This window comes from Colobus angolensis, unplaced genomic scaffold (genome assembly GCF_000951035.1).
Source record: "Colobus angolensis palliatus isolate OR3802 unplaced genomic scaffold, Cang.pa_1.0 Scaffold108, whole genome shotgun sequence".
NCBI lineage: Eukaryota > Metazoa > Chordata > Mammalia > Primates > Cercopithecidae > Colobus > Colobus angolensis.
This window is the reverse complement of record NW_012111808.1, coordinates 4,270,462-4,287,645: the sequence shown is the minus strand read 5'-3', so window position 1 is coordinate 4,287,645 and position 17,184 is coordinate 4,270,462. Positions and strand designations below refer to the sequence as shown.

The 17,184-nt window shown below is 39.1% G+C and overlaps 1 protein-coding gene across 2 annotated transcripts in view; it reads right to left on the bottom strand.

The window, feature by feature from the left end:
* WDR7 (WD repeat domain 7) overlaps nucleotides 1-17,184 on the bottom strand; it is a 382,832-nt gene that overhangs the window by 101,899 nt on the left and 263,749 nt on the right. For both annotated transcript variants that reach the window (XM_011949222.1, XM_011949231.1), the window contains one exon: nucleotides 5,507-5,693. In XM_011949222.1, the coding sequence (XP_011804612.1) occupies nucleotides 5,507-5,693 (187 nt within the window). The remainder of the gene's footprint in view (nucleotides 1-5,506; nucleotides 5,694-17,184) is intronic.

The following is a 17,184-nucleotide window of genomic DNA, read 5'->3' as shown; positions in this document are numbered from 1 at the left end:
GCTGCAAGATGGGAATTGGGAAACCTGAGTGACAGTCTTGGCTCTTTGAGTACCACTGTGACCTCAGCCAAGTTGTTTAATCTGTTTAAACCTTATTTTTACTTAATAGCACATTAGGGGTACTGGATCAGATGATGTTGAAAAAGATTTTCATCTCTAAAATGAAAATCTTTAAATCCCATGACTTTATTCAACATTTATTGTTAGCGAGAATAAACATATAATATATGACACAAGTACTCAGGAGTTTACTGATATGTAAATATGGCTTTTACATCCTAGAAGGTACAAAATCTTTGATGAAAATAATTTTTTTTTTGAGATAGGGTCTTGCTCTGTTGCCCAGGCTGGAGTACAGGGGTACAATCATAGCTCACTGCAGCCTTGACCTCTTTGGCTGAAGTGATCTTCCTGCCTCAGCCTCCTAAGTAGCTGGAACTACATGCTCCTATAGCTTTTTAAAATTTTGTAGAGACAGGTTCTCACTATGTTGCCCAGGCTGGTCTCAAACTCCTGGGCTCAACTGATCCCGCCTCAGCCCCCCAAAGTGCTGGGATTACACGTGTGAACCACCATTTCCAGTTGAAACTAATTTTATTAAACATATCTAAAAATCTAAAGTACACTGAAAATTCTGATTATGTACTTTAACAAATTGTTTTAATTCTGTGGATGTTAAGATTTGGAATGCAAGATCGCATAGTGGTAGGAGCTTTGGCTTTTGGAATAAGCTAGACTAGGGTTTGAATCCTATTTTTTTCAGAGACTACAATGTTACTCTGGATAAGAGGCAGCATCTCTCTATCAGATTCATTTTTTTCTCATCTGCAAAATGGGGGTGATAATGCCTGTTTCTTGAACTTCTCTAGAACAAGTTGAGGACATAGAGATCTGAATGGCACAGAAACTCATAGGTAATAAGCATTCAGTAGGAGGACTGCACCCCAGGCCTCTATATCCCTGCATAAGGCTATGTGATAGGTGTTAAAAGCAAAGAAAAAACTCACTGCAACAATCTTTTCATAAAGTAAAGGCATACCAATCCTTTACCTGACCCTAATCTATTCCCCTGAGATAACTGGGACGGAAATTATGTCTGAGATTTATTCATTTATTTAGAGTCAAGGTCTTGTTCTGTCACCCAGGCTGTAGAGGAGTGGTCCAATCACCACTTACTGCAGCCTTGGCCTCCCAGGCTCAAGCCATCCTTCCTCCTCAGCCTCCCAAGTAGCTGGGACTGCAGGTACATGCCACCATGCCCAGTTAATTATTTACTTTGTAGAGACGGAGGTCTCACTATGTTACCCAGGCTGTTTTCAAACTCCTGAGCTTAAGCAGGCCTCCCAAAGTGCTGGGATTACAGGTATGAGCCACTACATCCAGCCACTGTGTTTGAGTTTTACATGGGAGAATCCCACTTTAAGTTCTACAAGAAATTAACAAATAAAATTAGCTAAAAATAGCATTTTCCTCCTTTCACCAGATGTCTGGCATGCCTGTGCTTTCCTACCCCTTTCTTTCGCATGCCCCTGTCCTTCCCCTTCTCTCCTCATAATCACTCAAATGACAGATCCAAATATCCTTGTGTCCTCTCTGGTTATGCAGGGTGATTCATTTCACTACGTCCTGAATGTCTACACTTTTTACCTTCCTTCTCACTTTGTGTCATGGTTATTTCGGGGCAGATCTTGCCTTTCCTGTAAGACTGCAACTGTCTTGAAGACATGATCTTTGATTCAAATTTGCAACTACAGAGAATACCTAATGCTCCTTTCACATATTAGTTATTCGATATGCTTGATTAATCAATAAATAGTAAAAATTTGGCAAAATAACTGAAAACATTAGAAAACAACTAGATATTTTGATTTCAAAGATGTAAAATTGCATATCATGTTTCTAAAATAAAGGGGTAACCAATTCTGGAAAAAAATACTCTTTTTTTTTTGAGAAGGAGTCTCACTCTGTCGCCCGGGCTAGAGTGCAGTGGCCGGATCTCGGCTCACTGCAAGCTCCGCCTCCCGGGTTTACGCCATTCTCCAATACTCTTTTTTTAAGAGTCGTGTCTCGCTGTTGCCCATGCTGGAGTGCAGTGGTTCGATCATGGCTCACTGCAACCTTGAACTTCTTGGCTCAAGCAATCCTTCCCTCTCAGCCTCCTGAACAGCTGGGACCACAGGTGTATGCCACATGCCCTGTTAATTTTGTATTTATTTATTTTTTAGAGACGGGTGTCTTCCTATTTTGCTCAGGCTGGTCTCAAATTCCTGGACTCCAAGCATGAGCCACCAAGCCCAGTGAGAAAATACCCTACTCATCTCGAAGCATATACAGTGTTTTAGGAGACCTCTTAGGAGTCAGCTTGGCAGGAGATATCGGTACATGGGGGAGAGGCAAAAGGGAACTCTGCCACGATATGTGTTCTCCAGACAAGGCAGGGGACCTGACTGGTTGCCCCTCCACAAAACCCTTGCCCTCAGAAACTCACAAGAATATGAAGAAAGTAGGAAACATTGCTTATGGTTTTTCTTTTTCAATAAATGTGAACTGAAATTTTAAAAAGCACAAGCCTAACATAAAAGCTTCTTCATAAAGCAAGCTTAACATCACAGACAGAGGCAAGGCGGCTGAGCAGTGTTACGGTGTACACAGTAAATCAGGCACAAAAAGGGGCAGCCCAGCAGGGCAGCACAAGGGTAAGATCCACACTTAACCCCCTGTACACATCGCTGCTCCACTTCCCACCATCTCAGACCTCTGCACCCTCTGCTGAGTGTGTCACGGATGTAACAGGCCATTTTCAATCTAAATCTTGTTATAGATTAATAAGCAAACATTTTCTTGCTTATTATGCAATTTATCATGATGAAAATTACATTGGACTCCTCAAGGCTACATGCTGATACATTCATTTATTCAGAGCTGTGTATAGAAAGTCATACTAATCTTCATGACAGAAAAGGATATAGTAGCAAGATTTAAATTGCCTACTGAAAACTTCAGTTTTTGTGTCTGTGAACAAACTACATGTAGATAAGACCTAAGCGCATCTTTATGCTTTCTAGTACAAGCCTAATGTAAATTTATTTAAAAACAAAATCAAGCAAACAAAAAAATACTAACCCTGAATAAAAGCCCATCATTTTTCCTCCCAGGCAACAAAACAGTGCATACTACTGAAATTGTGTTTTGATCAGATTTAAAAATGAGCTCCAAAATTAAGTCAAAGCAAAATTTTAGACAATCAAAAAATGTGAATGCTTCTGAAGACAAACCAGGAGAGCTGCAATAACAGAAGCCAGCACTGTTGATGTGTGGCGGGTGTACATGGCAGCTGCAGCCAAGGGGAGGGCAGAGGTTGAAAAGATGTTCTGGGGCTTCACGCAAAGGCCAGCTGCTTCACGCTATAGGCACAGACTCCTGGGCTCAAATTGCCTCCTAATCCTTCAAGTCCCATTGAGAATCTTCAGGCCTCCTGTATCCAGAACACTATCCTGCCTACCATTATGCTAAACCGCTCATTCTAGAGTCAGGCAGCTCTTGATCTGCTGAATACAAGGCCCTAACAATGGCATCAGCACCAGTGCTTCTGTCACATAGGAAGACATTTCATCTCTTAATATATGCTCACTATTCTAAGCAATTTGCAAATATAAGCTTATTTAATATACCTTAGAAGACAGGTACTTTAATTAGCCCCAACTTGCAGATACAGAGAGGTAAAGTAGTTTGCTGGAGGGCATACGGCTGGGGAGATACCGAGGAAAAGTGTAGGACACATGGTAGTATGATAGGAGGGAACTAGGGGGCGGGCAGCAGCTGTTTAGGTTTGGAATGAATGTCCTCTACCAATCACCTTGGGACTTTGGGCTAGCAATGTCTAATCTGTAGACAAAGCCACAGAGTTCCATTCTAGCCTTCAGTTGCTCCTCTACTTTCTGAGCATAGAGCAGTCAGTAGAAAACTATGGACCCAAAGCATGCCAGAACTTAAGGGAATGGCAAAGCAAAGGGCTAAGAACTCTACTTTTAAAAAAAGTTAACAAGGACAAGAATGAAACACCATTCATTGAGAAAATCCAAGTGGTGGTAACATTTTCGTTAAGGGAGGCATTAAGGGACAGTTCAAGAATTCCAACTACTTCATACCCACTGGGATGATTATACTAAAAAAATTAAAGAGAGAAAGAAAGAAAAAACAAGTGTTAGCGAGGCTGTAGAGAAAATGGAACTCTTGTGCACTGCTGGTGGGAAAACAGTCTGGTGGTTCCTCAATAAGTTAAACATGGAATTATCAGATGATCCAGAAATTCTACTCCTACGTATCTACTCAAAGAAATGAAAACAGGTGTTCAAATATTTATGCACGAATGTTTAGAGCAGCTATATTCACAAGAGCCAAAAGGCAGAAACAACCCAAATGTCCATCAACAGGTAAATGGATTAACTATATGTGATATAACCATGAATGGAATGCTATTCAGCCATAAAAAGCAACAAATCACTATTATATGCCACAACATGAATGGACCTTGAAAGATATCATGTCAGTGAAGAAGCCAGTCACAAAGGACCACAGTTTGTATGGTTCTGTTTTTATGAGATATGCAGAAGAGGCAAATTCACAGAGACAGAAAGAAGAGTAATGGTTGCCAGGGCCTGGTGAAGTGGCAACAGGGGAGGACTGCTTACTGGGCATGGGGCTTCCATTCAGGATGAGTTCTGTGGGGGGCTAAACAGTGGTAACAGTTACACAACACTGTGATTATATTTAATGCCAAGGAATTATACACTTTAAGATGGCTACAGTAGTAAATTTCATGATACGTGTATTATACATCAAAAGGAAACAAAAGAACTCTTTGCAGGAATCAGGAGGCTGAGTCTCCAAACCAGCAGTAATCTCCACCACCAGCAGGACCCCCTGCCTCATCAATCCTAGTCAGTAGGTCACCACGTGTGTTTCCCACCTATTTCACTTTAGCAGCTCCCTCAGTTCATCTTCCTCTTGTAGAACTCTCTCATCATTGCTTCCCTGGATCACTGCCACCTCCTCATGGCTGGTCTTTTACTGTGTTTAAGTGAAACCTCAACGAAGTTGATTTAAAGGCTAATATGAGCATGGAGAAGCAATTCCCCAATTTGGCCATGTATGCTGGCCATAATCATTTCTGATCAAGTATCAAGTATTTAATATATATATCATTTTCCTTATAAACTATATTACACTATTATTAGCAAGTAATACTTCACGGTACAACAAGTACGACTGGAAAACTAAGTCACATCTCATTCACTGGCTCAGGGCTAAATCTCAATTGTGTTACAATTATAGAAGCATGCTTCCTTTCCATTGTCTATATTCAAAACTCCACATACGGAGACCTTTGTCTATTCTTTGTCTATTAAACATGCACAATCTCTATAGAATGATCAATAAGCCCACCAAAAAAAACCCCTAAAACAAAGAACTGTGACAAATCAAATTAACTGGGATCCGCACATACTTGGCAAGTTGTTTCTCGGCATCGGCACAAAGTTCCAGAAGCCCCATCAGAACAGCGGAGACATCCATGTAAGGCTCCCAGACGGTGAACCCGCGTCCAATCAGATCAATGGCTGTTCTTCGGATAGTGCTGTGTGGAGGAAGTTTGGGGCTTGGAGGCTGTAGCAGAAGAAACGTCAGTGCCTTGCCTGAAATGACAGAATACAACGCAGAGCATTAAGGGAATTTTACTTTTGTAATCTTTTCTTTTGAAGCATACTTTCCAAATATAATCTATTTTTGAATTTTTTCACTGAAAAAGGTTCTGAACCTCAAGACTACAAAGATCTTAAATAAATGGTTTGCTCAGCCACATTCTTTGAAAAGTTAGGCTATATTATTTCATACCGTATTCTAAAGTGTTTTAATTACATATTATATGTAAATGGGTATATATAATTTCAAAACATATCAATGATCTTAAATTCCAAACAATGTTTCTCCCTAACTCAGGGTTCTGCAAAATGGAGACGGTTTCAAATAATGTAATACGGTATTTCTTAACTTTTCTTCTGCACCTAACACAGTTCATATGTAAAATACTCCCCATCATAACACCCCTCATTACAGGCACATTGCAATGAAGGATGGAGAACGAAGAACACGTAGTTTGAAAAAGCTTCCCTCCCAAAGCATCTATTTTCCTCTATATTCTGGTGTATGTACTGATACAGTACAATTATGTCAAGGGTGTGGTAAGTTCTTCACATGATTTTGTTAAACATGTTAATAGTTCACTATTATTTCTAAATCTGATGAGATGACCTAGATCTTAATAATAAACAGGTATTCCTTTATGTTGAGGATGAGGCTGACAATTTGTATACTTACGTCTAATGGCTATTGAGCCACAAAACTTCATCTACTTCAGAAGGCATTTTGACATTTAAAAAAGAAAAACAGCAGGGGTTATGAAAAGCAAGTTGTAATTTGGAAGAGTTTTTGTTTGTTTTTTGAGGGAAGAAAGAAAACAGTTCCTAAGTCACAGAACAGTACAGCATAATGATTAAGAGGAACACACGCTTCAGGTTGAAGACAGGAAATTAACCATGGTTCCGTAACTCACTGGGGGCAGGCCTAGGAAGGTACTCACTGAGCCTGACTTTTCTCATACTACAGTGCTTATTCTGAATACCTATTAAACATGGCTCTTTTCTAAATGAAGAAAATGGCACATAAACTTTAGTACATCATATCCAACCAACAAAAGCATATAATAATTTTTATATTATAGTCAATTGTTAAATGAGAAAGGATTGAAATGGAAAGGAAGAGAAGGGAAGAGTATTGTAAAGCCAGGATAAGAGTCAGTGGATACACTGAAAAGTAGTGATTCTGAATTTCTTCTCAGTCACGGAACCCTTCAAGAATCTGATGAAAGCCATCAGTCCTTTCCCCAGGAAACTACACACACAGTCATACCCATCAAATTCTTCAGAAGAATGTCAAGGCGGCCATAGATTGTGGGTTAACAATTCCTGCAGTTAAACTAAACAACATCCCAAAATTCATACTTCATATGTGTATTTGTAAATGTTACTCTTGTATTTAACTATATAATTATAATATATAAAGCTTCATGTTTTACTTTTGGATCAGAAAAATAATAAACTCCTTTAAAAAAGGTAACACAGTTTTCTAGTTTCTGCCAGCACATACATGTCCTTTTATCACATGAAATGCTCCTATTTTTAAATATGAGCATTTCCCTTTTCCTCAGTAAGTCTGTCAGTTCCTTGAGGGTAGTAACTGTGTATCATACAACCCTGCATCTTCTAAACCACCAACCACAGTGCTTTGCACACATTATTTACATAAATGAAAAACAGGTCTGCCTTTACTGTCAGAATATTTCCAATACAGCTCCCTGCCCCAGTTTGTCCGAATGATATTTCAAAATGTCTAGAAATCTACCATTTTCCTGTTTATTTTTTACTTCTTGGAAGTCGTAAGAGCTACAGAAAAACTCCAACTGCTATTCTCTGCAGACATCCTGAAACACTAGCAGCCATGGCTTCCAATCTAAGCAATAAGGCTCCCTGGAGGTGCATCCTTGCTAAGTAGTATCGCAAAAGGAGGTAAAGTTTCCTAAGTACAATGTTTTACAGCATTTCAGTCATCAATTTCCTTAGTGGCACTTTACCATTTTTGTATTCATTATAGATGGGAGCATACAGGCAACACTAGAGACCTCACTGATTCCTAAGGGCCTCTGTGTTGGGAGCTCTGGAGGAAGTTTCCTCACCACTCTGGACAATTTTTTCCTGAGAGTGAAAATAAACACTAAGTGGTCGATATCTTGATATTTTCCATCACTGTTCTGACAAAGTGGGAAGGACAGCATAAGGGAACTGATCACTTGCACTTGGATGAAATGACAGAAAAGCGTTCTCCCTTTCTGTCTCCTTTCAGAAGACCCTGGCTCTACAAGGGCCACAAGAGTGCCTGCTGCTCCTCTGTCAAGCATGGCCTCGCTGTGAGAATGCGTGGCTCAGCAGAAAACACAGGGTCTCTAGAGCACCACCGTCCCTTCTCTTTAATCATTTTCTATTTCACTCAATGACCTCATAAGTAAAATTCCCCTACAGCATCTCTCCTTCTTTAGTTCAAATTATAGTCTCCAAGTAACATAAAGTAAAGATCCCTACGGTTTTGGCAGGGCAGTTTTTACAGCTCTGGCAGGCCACGTGAGGGCATTAAAAGGAGAGAGGAAAATGGGCTACTCTACACACAAATTTCAAATCTACTGGTAAGAGTATGATGTTTTCTCTTTTTCAGGGAGCTGTTTTGGAATTACAAAGATGTACAAATGTTAAAACTCCGTATCTATTTCTGACAACTTTTCCCAAACAAAACATGTAAATAACAGTGTGAAAAAGGATTTTCAAGTTAAACCTTTAGATTTCTAGCCCTGGTGATTAATAGGAAGCATATTACTTTTCTGCTACTAGCAATAATGACAATGATGTTCTGAAGGAATAATCTGGGATGCCTATGACTTCAAACTTCTTAATCATCTATTTGTTATACTAATATTAAGAAACCAGCCTTTAAAAAATATTATATAATAGAAAGACATAGCTAAATTTATTCCTTTCTTAACTTTTATTGTATCCTCTAATTTAGGGATTTACTACTTTATAATTCCATATGACATATGTGCTCTCAACATGGATCAAAGAGGATCAAATGCTGAAATCAAGATAATGATAGTGTCTTCCCTCTTGATAAAGTCTTAAGACAGAATTTTATGAATTTTGCCTCCCATAATTTTCCTTAACTGGTTGGTATTGAGTAAAAAATGTATATTTTAATCTGTATAAGATAGAATCTAACTTTGTAGAAAATAAATATTTCCTTATTTTATATAAATGGACCACTATTCTACAGTATCTCATTGAGAAGGCAAGGTGGGGAATGATGCTACCATTGACCATCATCGCCAATCCCTTCTTCTTAAAGGTTCTCCAGTGACGGTATTAAAAAGTTCAGCTAACTGGCCTGGTATTCAGTCAAGGATTTTTGCATTTGGTGCCAACCCATCGACTCAAATATTCATGTAATACCTGTGTATTGCATACTGCTATACTCTACTATGTGCTAGCGAAAAAAGGGAGACTAGGACTCAGTTCTTTCCACTAAGGAAATTCATTCTAATTCAGGAGCAGGAGCAAACAGGCCATTTAAATATATTGTGAATTGTGTTATAATTTTTATAAGCACAAGATAACAAGACACAGCTTAACAGAGGCACTTAGCCTCATCTTGGGGGGTACAAGAAGGCTTCCAGAGGAAGGTGATCTTTATGCCACAACCTTGAAAATAAGTAGGAATTAGCCACTTAAAGGAGAAGGGAAAGAAAACATTCCAGGCAGAGGAAAGAGCATATGTAAAGACCAGGAAATAAGACAGAACATGGCAAGATCACAGGGTTACATGTAGTACAGCATGGCTAGAAACTGTGTGTATGTATGGTTGGGGAAGGGGTAAATGGGTGAAGGGGAGAAGAGGGCAGGGGGGATGAAGTATAACAGTGAAACAAAAGGCAAGACAGGTTATTACAGCTCCAGGACAAAGGGCCTTATATGCCATGCTAAGGAGTTTGTTTATTCCAGTGATAATAAAAAACCATTACAAAGTTTTAAGCAAAGGAGAGATCTGATCACATTTGGTTTTAAAAAGATCAATATTTGAGATGTCGTGTGATTAGAAAAGGGCAAGTGCCGGCCAGGCGCGGTGGCTCATGCCTGTAATCCCAGCACTTTGGAAGGCTGAGGTGGGCGGATCATGAGGTCAGGAGATCAAGACCATCCTGGCTAACATGGTAAAACCCTGTCTCTATTAAAAATACAAAAAAGTTAGCTGGGTGTGGTGGCGGGCACCTGTAGTCCCAGCTACTCGGGAGGTTGAGGCAGGAGAATGGTGTGAACCCGGCAGGCGGAGCATGCAGTGAGCTGAGATCGCGTCACTGCACTCCAGCCAGGGCAACAGAGCAACAGAGGAAGACTCCGTCTCAAAAAAAAAGAAAAGAAAAGAAAAGAGCAAGTGCCCTTTTTATTCTGATCTTCTCATCCGCAGTCAAATGGGATTAATTAGAATCAAAGAATTTCTGAATGGAAAGACCTTTAGAAAAATCTGGTATATTTCTATGTTCGATGAGATAACAGAACCATAGAGGACAAGTGGTTAGATGTAGCTCTGGGTAAGGAGTTGAGGTCTCTGTGGCCCTGACAATGTGTAATAACCAGTATACAACTTATATCTTTGCGACCATGTTGTATTCATGACACTACCAACTATGGATTCAGAACTGTATCTACAACCAATCCCAAGTCCACTTTCTCCTCCTTCTGAAATAATTTCAGCTGCTGTTATGAGCATCTCCCCAAAACAGAAGATTAAGTAAGGTTTTATCTTTTCTTAAACAATGAGTTTTTGTCACTGAAGCAACACATAACAATACCAAGGTTCCTATAATTGTCTTCGCTCTAACTTAGTTGCATCATGGTCACAAAATGGTTAATTCCACATCCAGCACAGCATCCACTTCCCAGGCAGGAAGTAGGAGAAGGGTGAAGGACAAAAGGACATGTGTCAGTTAAGTCTAGCTCCTTTTAAAGTCTAATTACATATTTCATTGGCCAGAATTATACCATATAATAATTCCCTACTTTCAAGGGAGCATGGGAAATGCAGTTTGTCAGCTGGACATATTGCCACTTTCAACAAAACTGAGGCTTTGTGACCTGGAAGGGAAGAATCGTATGGGGTAGGTAGCTACCAATTTCTACTGCATCTTCCCTGCTTATGTTAGAATGAAATTCTTCCTTTTAATATGGCAATTACTGCGCACACACTGAACAAACACAAATATACTATCTTTTGGCGTTTATTCTATTGCTTAAAGCTATTTTTATTTATTTACTAATTTACCTTTCATACTTGCTAAATAGGTAAGTTCCTTGGGCCAAATGAGATTCAAGAAAAATACTTTTATGTTAGGCCTAAGGCTTAGCACAGTGCTTTCTACTCAATAAGAACTTAATATATAATTGTTGCTTTGGTAAATGTTGAAAATTACTTTATACTATATGTGCCTAGCACAGTCAAAATTATGCACAGGTCAGAAATTTCCAAGAGTCTGCTACAAACTTGTTTTGAACAATGGCAAAGTTTCCACAGTTACATGGTGAAATATGAAAAATATAAACAATGTACTAAGTCTTTTTCCTAAAGTTATATTTATTCAATGTAAAGGAGTACTTATTCTGAGATATGGTCTTACTATTTTGGTGAGGTTATATTCTTACTACTTTTTTTGGTGAATATATTTTTTTAATAGGGTGGTATTCTCTAATGTTTATAAAAAACAAAATTAAAAAATTGAAATAGTACTAACAAATGCCCTTATATTTTATTTTTAGAAATTGTACTGGTCCATGATATCCAAAAGACTGGAAATCATTGCCATTTGTAATAAATGTACTGTCCTGGGGGAACTAAAGGGCACCTTCTCTATATAAGTAACACAAGCACAAAGACCTTTTACTAGTCACTGACTCTTGATTGAGAATGTCAAGAGACTCCTAACTCAACTTGTTACAGGGTGGAATTCAGCATTATTCATGTCAATCTGGGGCCATCTTCAAGATTAAGTTATCAAATTATTCGTGTTTCTTACCTATAAGCTAGGTAAGCAGTAGAGACACCGCAGCAGCTTTACAGTGAGAATTTAGTGTGTAACATCTCAGCACCACCCCTGTATGTCTGGCCAAATGTACAAATAAACTACTGAAATGCAGACAGACTCAGAACACTAGAGAACAAATCAAAATGAAACAAAATCCTTTAAAAAGCAGAAAACACTTAAAATCCAGCAATGGATACATCACAATGAACTTCGACCCTTTGGCTGTTGAGAAATGAATTCTGTTGTTATGTCTCAAGAATAATAATAGCTCATATTTTAATACTATTAATTCATATCAAATTTTTAATTTTCTTAAGAGTCCCAACTTTAATTGTACTTTTTTTTTTTAAGGTGTTATGAGGTGATATGAAAGAGCAAAGCTGCAAGAAAATATTTACACTTTGCTGTAACAGCAAAATGCTAAAAAGGAGAAAACGATTGGGGCAAAGAGAGCAAAATAAAGCCTATGTAAGCTGTGGTTAAACAGATGACAATATTATACTATGGGTAACTTGTTGCTCTGGCAAGATGAATATTGTTCAATCATGAGCTGACCAATGACAAATGCCAATGTTGAAAACTTTTGTAGTATCTGGCTATGTATGATGGTCAGTCCATTTAAAAGCTATAACACACACCCACACACATGCATTTACACACATTTGTTCTATCTTATTACTTAGAATAGCTTAATGAATTTCTATTTTGGAACATTTATTTATCCTTATCACAAAGCACAGACTCAATTTATTAACACACCCTACATTTATTGAATGCCTGTTATAGGAAAACACATCATTAACTATAAAGAAACATAGTTACATATTTTTATAAGCATCACGTATCATTTTTAGCATAATTTGTTTGATAAATAACACTTTCATATTGCTATTTCACTGTTTTCCTCTATTTCTAGAACAAGGGTAGGGACTGCACCTGATAGTAGTACCTTCAGTTCACAGCACATACACAACAACAGACATACAGAACACGGACTTCTTTTTTTTTTTGAGATGGATTGTCACCCTGTTGCCCAGGCTGGAGTGCAATGGCGCGATCTCAGCTCACTGCAACCTCCGCCTCCTGGGTTCAACGGATTCTCCTGTCTCAGACTCCCAAGTAGCTGGGATTACAGGCATGTGCCACCATGCTTGGCTAATTTTTTGTATCTTTAGTAGAGACAGGGTTTCATCGTGTTGGCCAGGCTGGTATCGAACTCCTGACCTCGTGATCCACCTGCCTCAGCCTCCCAAAGTACTGGGATTACAGGCATGAGCCACCACGCCCAGCTAATTTTTGCTATATTTAGTAGAGATGGGGTTTCGCATGTTGGCCCGGCTGATCTTGAACTCCTGACCTCGTGATCTACCTGCCTCCGACCTCCCAAACAGAACACAGACTTCTTTTAATCACTAGAATTATTTTATTCATTTAAAACACATATACACAGAGTAAACTGCCTGTGGTGTATACTAATAGAATACCAGAGGTGCCTCACACCTTTATTTTCTTATAACCACAGATGCAACCAAGACATTAATCATGCAGATTTTTAAAAAAATAGTTTCTATTTGTGCAGAAAAGGCACAAAATAATTAAGGATTTTAAAAGTTGCAAAACTAGTGAGATTGTTTCCAGTCTTCCATTTGTAATTTTTATTTCCTTTTTAAAATTTCTGTCTAACTTCTGGATTAAGAAAATGTGGCACATATACACCAGGGAATACTATGCAGCCATAAAAAAGGGTGAGTTCATGTCCTTTGTAGGGATATGGATGAAGCTGGAAACCATCATTCTGAGCAAACTATCACAAGGACAGAAAACCAAACACCACATGTTCTCACCCATAGGTGGGAACTGAATAATGAGAACACTTGGACACAGGGTGGGGAACATCACACACTGGGACCTGTCATGGGGTGGGGGAAGGGGGGAGAGATAGCATTAGGAAATATACCTAATGTAAACGATGAGTTAATGGGTACAGCATACCAACATGGCACACGTATACCTGTGTAACAAACCTGCACGTTGTGCACATGTACCCTAGAACTTAAAGTATAATAATAATAAAAATGGTTTAAGTTTTCCCTTGATGCTTCCCTTAAACCCGAAGACCTCATAGGAATCTGTGGTTACCTGCAGGAAGTTTCTAGAACCAGCTATCATAAGCCCTCATAAATCGCTGGTACACCCATTAGAAAACAGTGACAGGCAGTGGATTACTGAGGAGGCTGACAGAGGGAAATGTGGACGGATGGCACACAGAAAGCAGGAGGGGAGAAGCCCTCCATGATGAAGGGTCCTTTGCTAAAGGCAAGGGAACTTGGATTGAATGGCAACCAATGCTAACGGAAGACCATTGGCCAGAGAGAGGAGCTTTTAGGATTAGAAATTAAAACAGAGTCAAACCATGTTTACTAGGGAGAATAACATTTTCTTACTAGAATTATTACAAAACCAGAGAGTTTTAGAGAATTTTTCAAACACCCAAGGGATAATTCATGACTATTACTGCTGTCTGCTGGTAGGAAACACAAATAATTACTTTCTCGGGCTTTGGTCACTCTTAGGCTAGTCAACTGGCCTAGTTAAGACAATTACATTCCTCATACTTAAAAGGAAATCATGAATGAAGAAATAGCCACTGCCGGTTGCTGGATCTGAATAGTGAAGAAGGGGGAAAAGGTCATATTTAAAAAATACTTTAATTAATAGCTCAATTACAACCAAATTCCTATGGGAGAACATATTATATGCACTTTAAACCAAATGAATTTATGATGATTTATGCCATTACAATGAGTGCAAAATGAATTAATAATGATTGGCCACTTATTTCAAAGTGTAACCAAGTGAATGAAGCCTTTTCTCACTTGCTAACGTCCATCAAAGAACAAGGATGGCAGAGTGCCATCTAGAATTCTATTCCTTTGCTTTATACACATCTTGATTTAATCAAAAATAATTCCAAGATGCCCATTATTTATGAATATGGAATAATTAAGACACACTTCTATAACTAGAAGCTTTGTGTTAATGCAATTATTAAAAATTGCTGTCAAACTTTTTATATCCTGTACTGCATAAAAATAAGTCATTTCTTTTAATAGAAAGCATAAAATAACTGTTAAATTAAGAAATTAATAAAGATATTTTAAATTCATTAACATCAGTTTAATCAAAATAGTCTTCAAAGTAGTTATCTATTTCCTGTCCTATAATCAGAAGAGTATAAAATCCAAATTCTCTTTGATTTAAAGCACATTTTTTCTTATCTACTGAATTTCAAATTAACTAAGTTGTGTCATGTAGGGAAATGTAATCTCATTTTGCTTTTGGTATAATGTATTTTGGATGGCAGACCAAAATAGGAGATAGTCTTAGCTTCCTATAAATAAGCAAAAGGATGTTACTTAATGCATGTAGCCTTCTTCTACCTAGGGAAGGTAAAATGTGCTGATTGTTTGACGGTCAGGATATCAGCAATAAAGAAGTAAATAACAGAAACAGGTGTTTATGAGGTCAAAGAGGTGGGTGTTAAAAAAATCCATTAATCTACTACATCTTTAATTGAATAGTCCGAACACTTCTATATCCCCTTCCCAAAAGAGGGAGGACTATTGAATGGCATGAGTGAAAGAGATGGAGGGAAGGAGGGAGGGAGGGAGACAGACAAGAGAACAACCGGGTTTCAGTTCTAGCTTGAGCACCTATTAGCTGAATGATCCTATTATTCATTTCGTATTTACTGACTGCCTGTTGTGTACCAAGCCCTATTTTAAGTGCAGATTTACAAAAGTCTATGCTTTTCTGAAGCTTACCTTCTAGTCGGGACATACAAACCAAATAAACAAATATATCAAGTGGCACTAAGTACTGTGAAGGAAAATAAAGCAGAGTAAGATCCTGGAAAGTGACAGACAGGGAAGGACTCTGCAGAAGGTGACATTTGAACAAAGACTTGAGTGAGATGAAAGAGAACCAGGTGAGTATCTGTGGGAGAAGCATAAAGGGCCCTGAGGTAGGAGCCTGCCTAGGATCTCTGAGGGACAGCCAAACGTCCAGTGTGGCCGGATGGCAGTGAACAAGGCAGAGACTGGTAGGACATGAAGTCACAGAGGTAGCTGTGGGATGGATCATGCTGGATCTTTTAAATGTGGGGTTTTATTCTAAGTGTCATGAGAAACTTGTGGAAGGTTATGTGGAGGGCAGTGATGCAGCTGGATCCTGTGTACGGAATAGGCTGTAGTGGGGCAAAAGTAAAATTAGGGAGGCCTACTGAGAGGCTCCCAGTGGCTCAGGCAAGACAGAATGCTAGGTTGGACTATACCAGTAGTCATGGAGTAGTGAGAACTGTCCGAATTCTGGATTTTTAATTTCATTGTTTTGGGACAGGGTCTCACTCTGTCACCCAGGCTGCAGTGCAGTGGTGCGATCACAGCTCACTGTAGCCTATACCTCCCAGACTCACATGATCCTCCCACCTTAGCTTCCTGAGTACCCGGGACTAAAGGTGCACACCACCACACCTGGCTAATATTTATTTTTTTGTAGAGATAGGGTCTCACTCTGTTGCCAGGCTGGCCTCAAACTCCTGGGCTTGAGTGATCTTCCCACCTAAGCCTCCCAAAGTGCTCGGATTACAGTCATGAGTCACTGTTTGTGGTCTGAATTCTAGATTAAAAACATTTTGTTTTTTTAAAGATAGAGTGGACAGGATTAACTTAGGGATTAGATGTAGTCATGACAGAAAGAGAGGAAATATGATTCTAAAAAATTGAACATAAACAATTAGGTGAATGGTGGTGACATTTAGTAAAACAATAAGAGAGAAGAAGAGTTTCTTTTTGTTGTTGTTTTGAAGCAAGGGACAGTTATCTAAAGTTTAGTTTTGGGACATTTCAAACTTTAGATACACATCAAACATTTAAGGATGGGTGTCAGCTAAGTCACTGGATACACAAATCTGGAGACCAATATAGAAACCAGCACTAGAATTAAAATGAGGCTGGGTACAGTGGCTCATGCTTGTAATCCCAGCTGTCAGGCCTCTGAGTCCAAGCCAAGCCATCGCATCCCCTGTGACTTGCACCTATACGCCCAGATGGCCTGAAGTAACTGAAGAATCACAAAAGAAGTGAAAAGGCCCTGCCCCACCTTAACTGATGACATTCCACCACAAAAGAAGTGAAAATGGCCAGTCCTTGCCTTAACCGATGACATCATCTTGTGAAATTCCTTTTCCTGGCTCATCCTGGCTCAAAAAGCTCCCCGACTGAGCAGCTTGTGACCCCCACTCCTGCCCGACAGAGAGCAACCCCCCTTTGACTGTAATTTTCCTTTACCTACCCAAATCCTATAAAACGGCCCCACCCTTATCTCCCTTCGCTGACTCTCTTTTCGGACTCAGCCCGCCTGCACCCAGGTGAAATAAACAGCCATGCCGG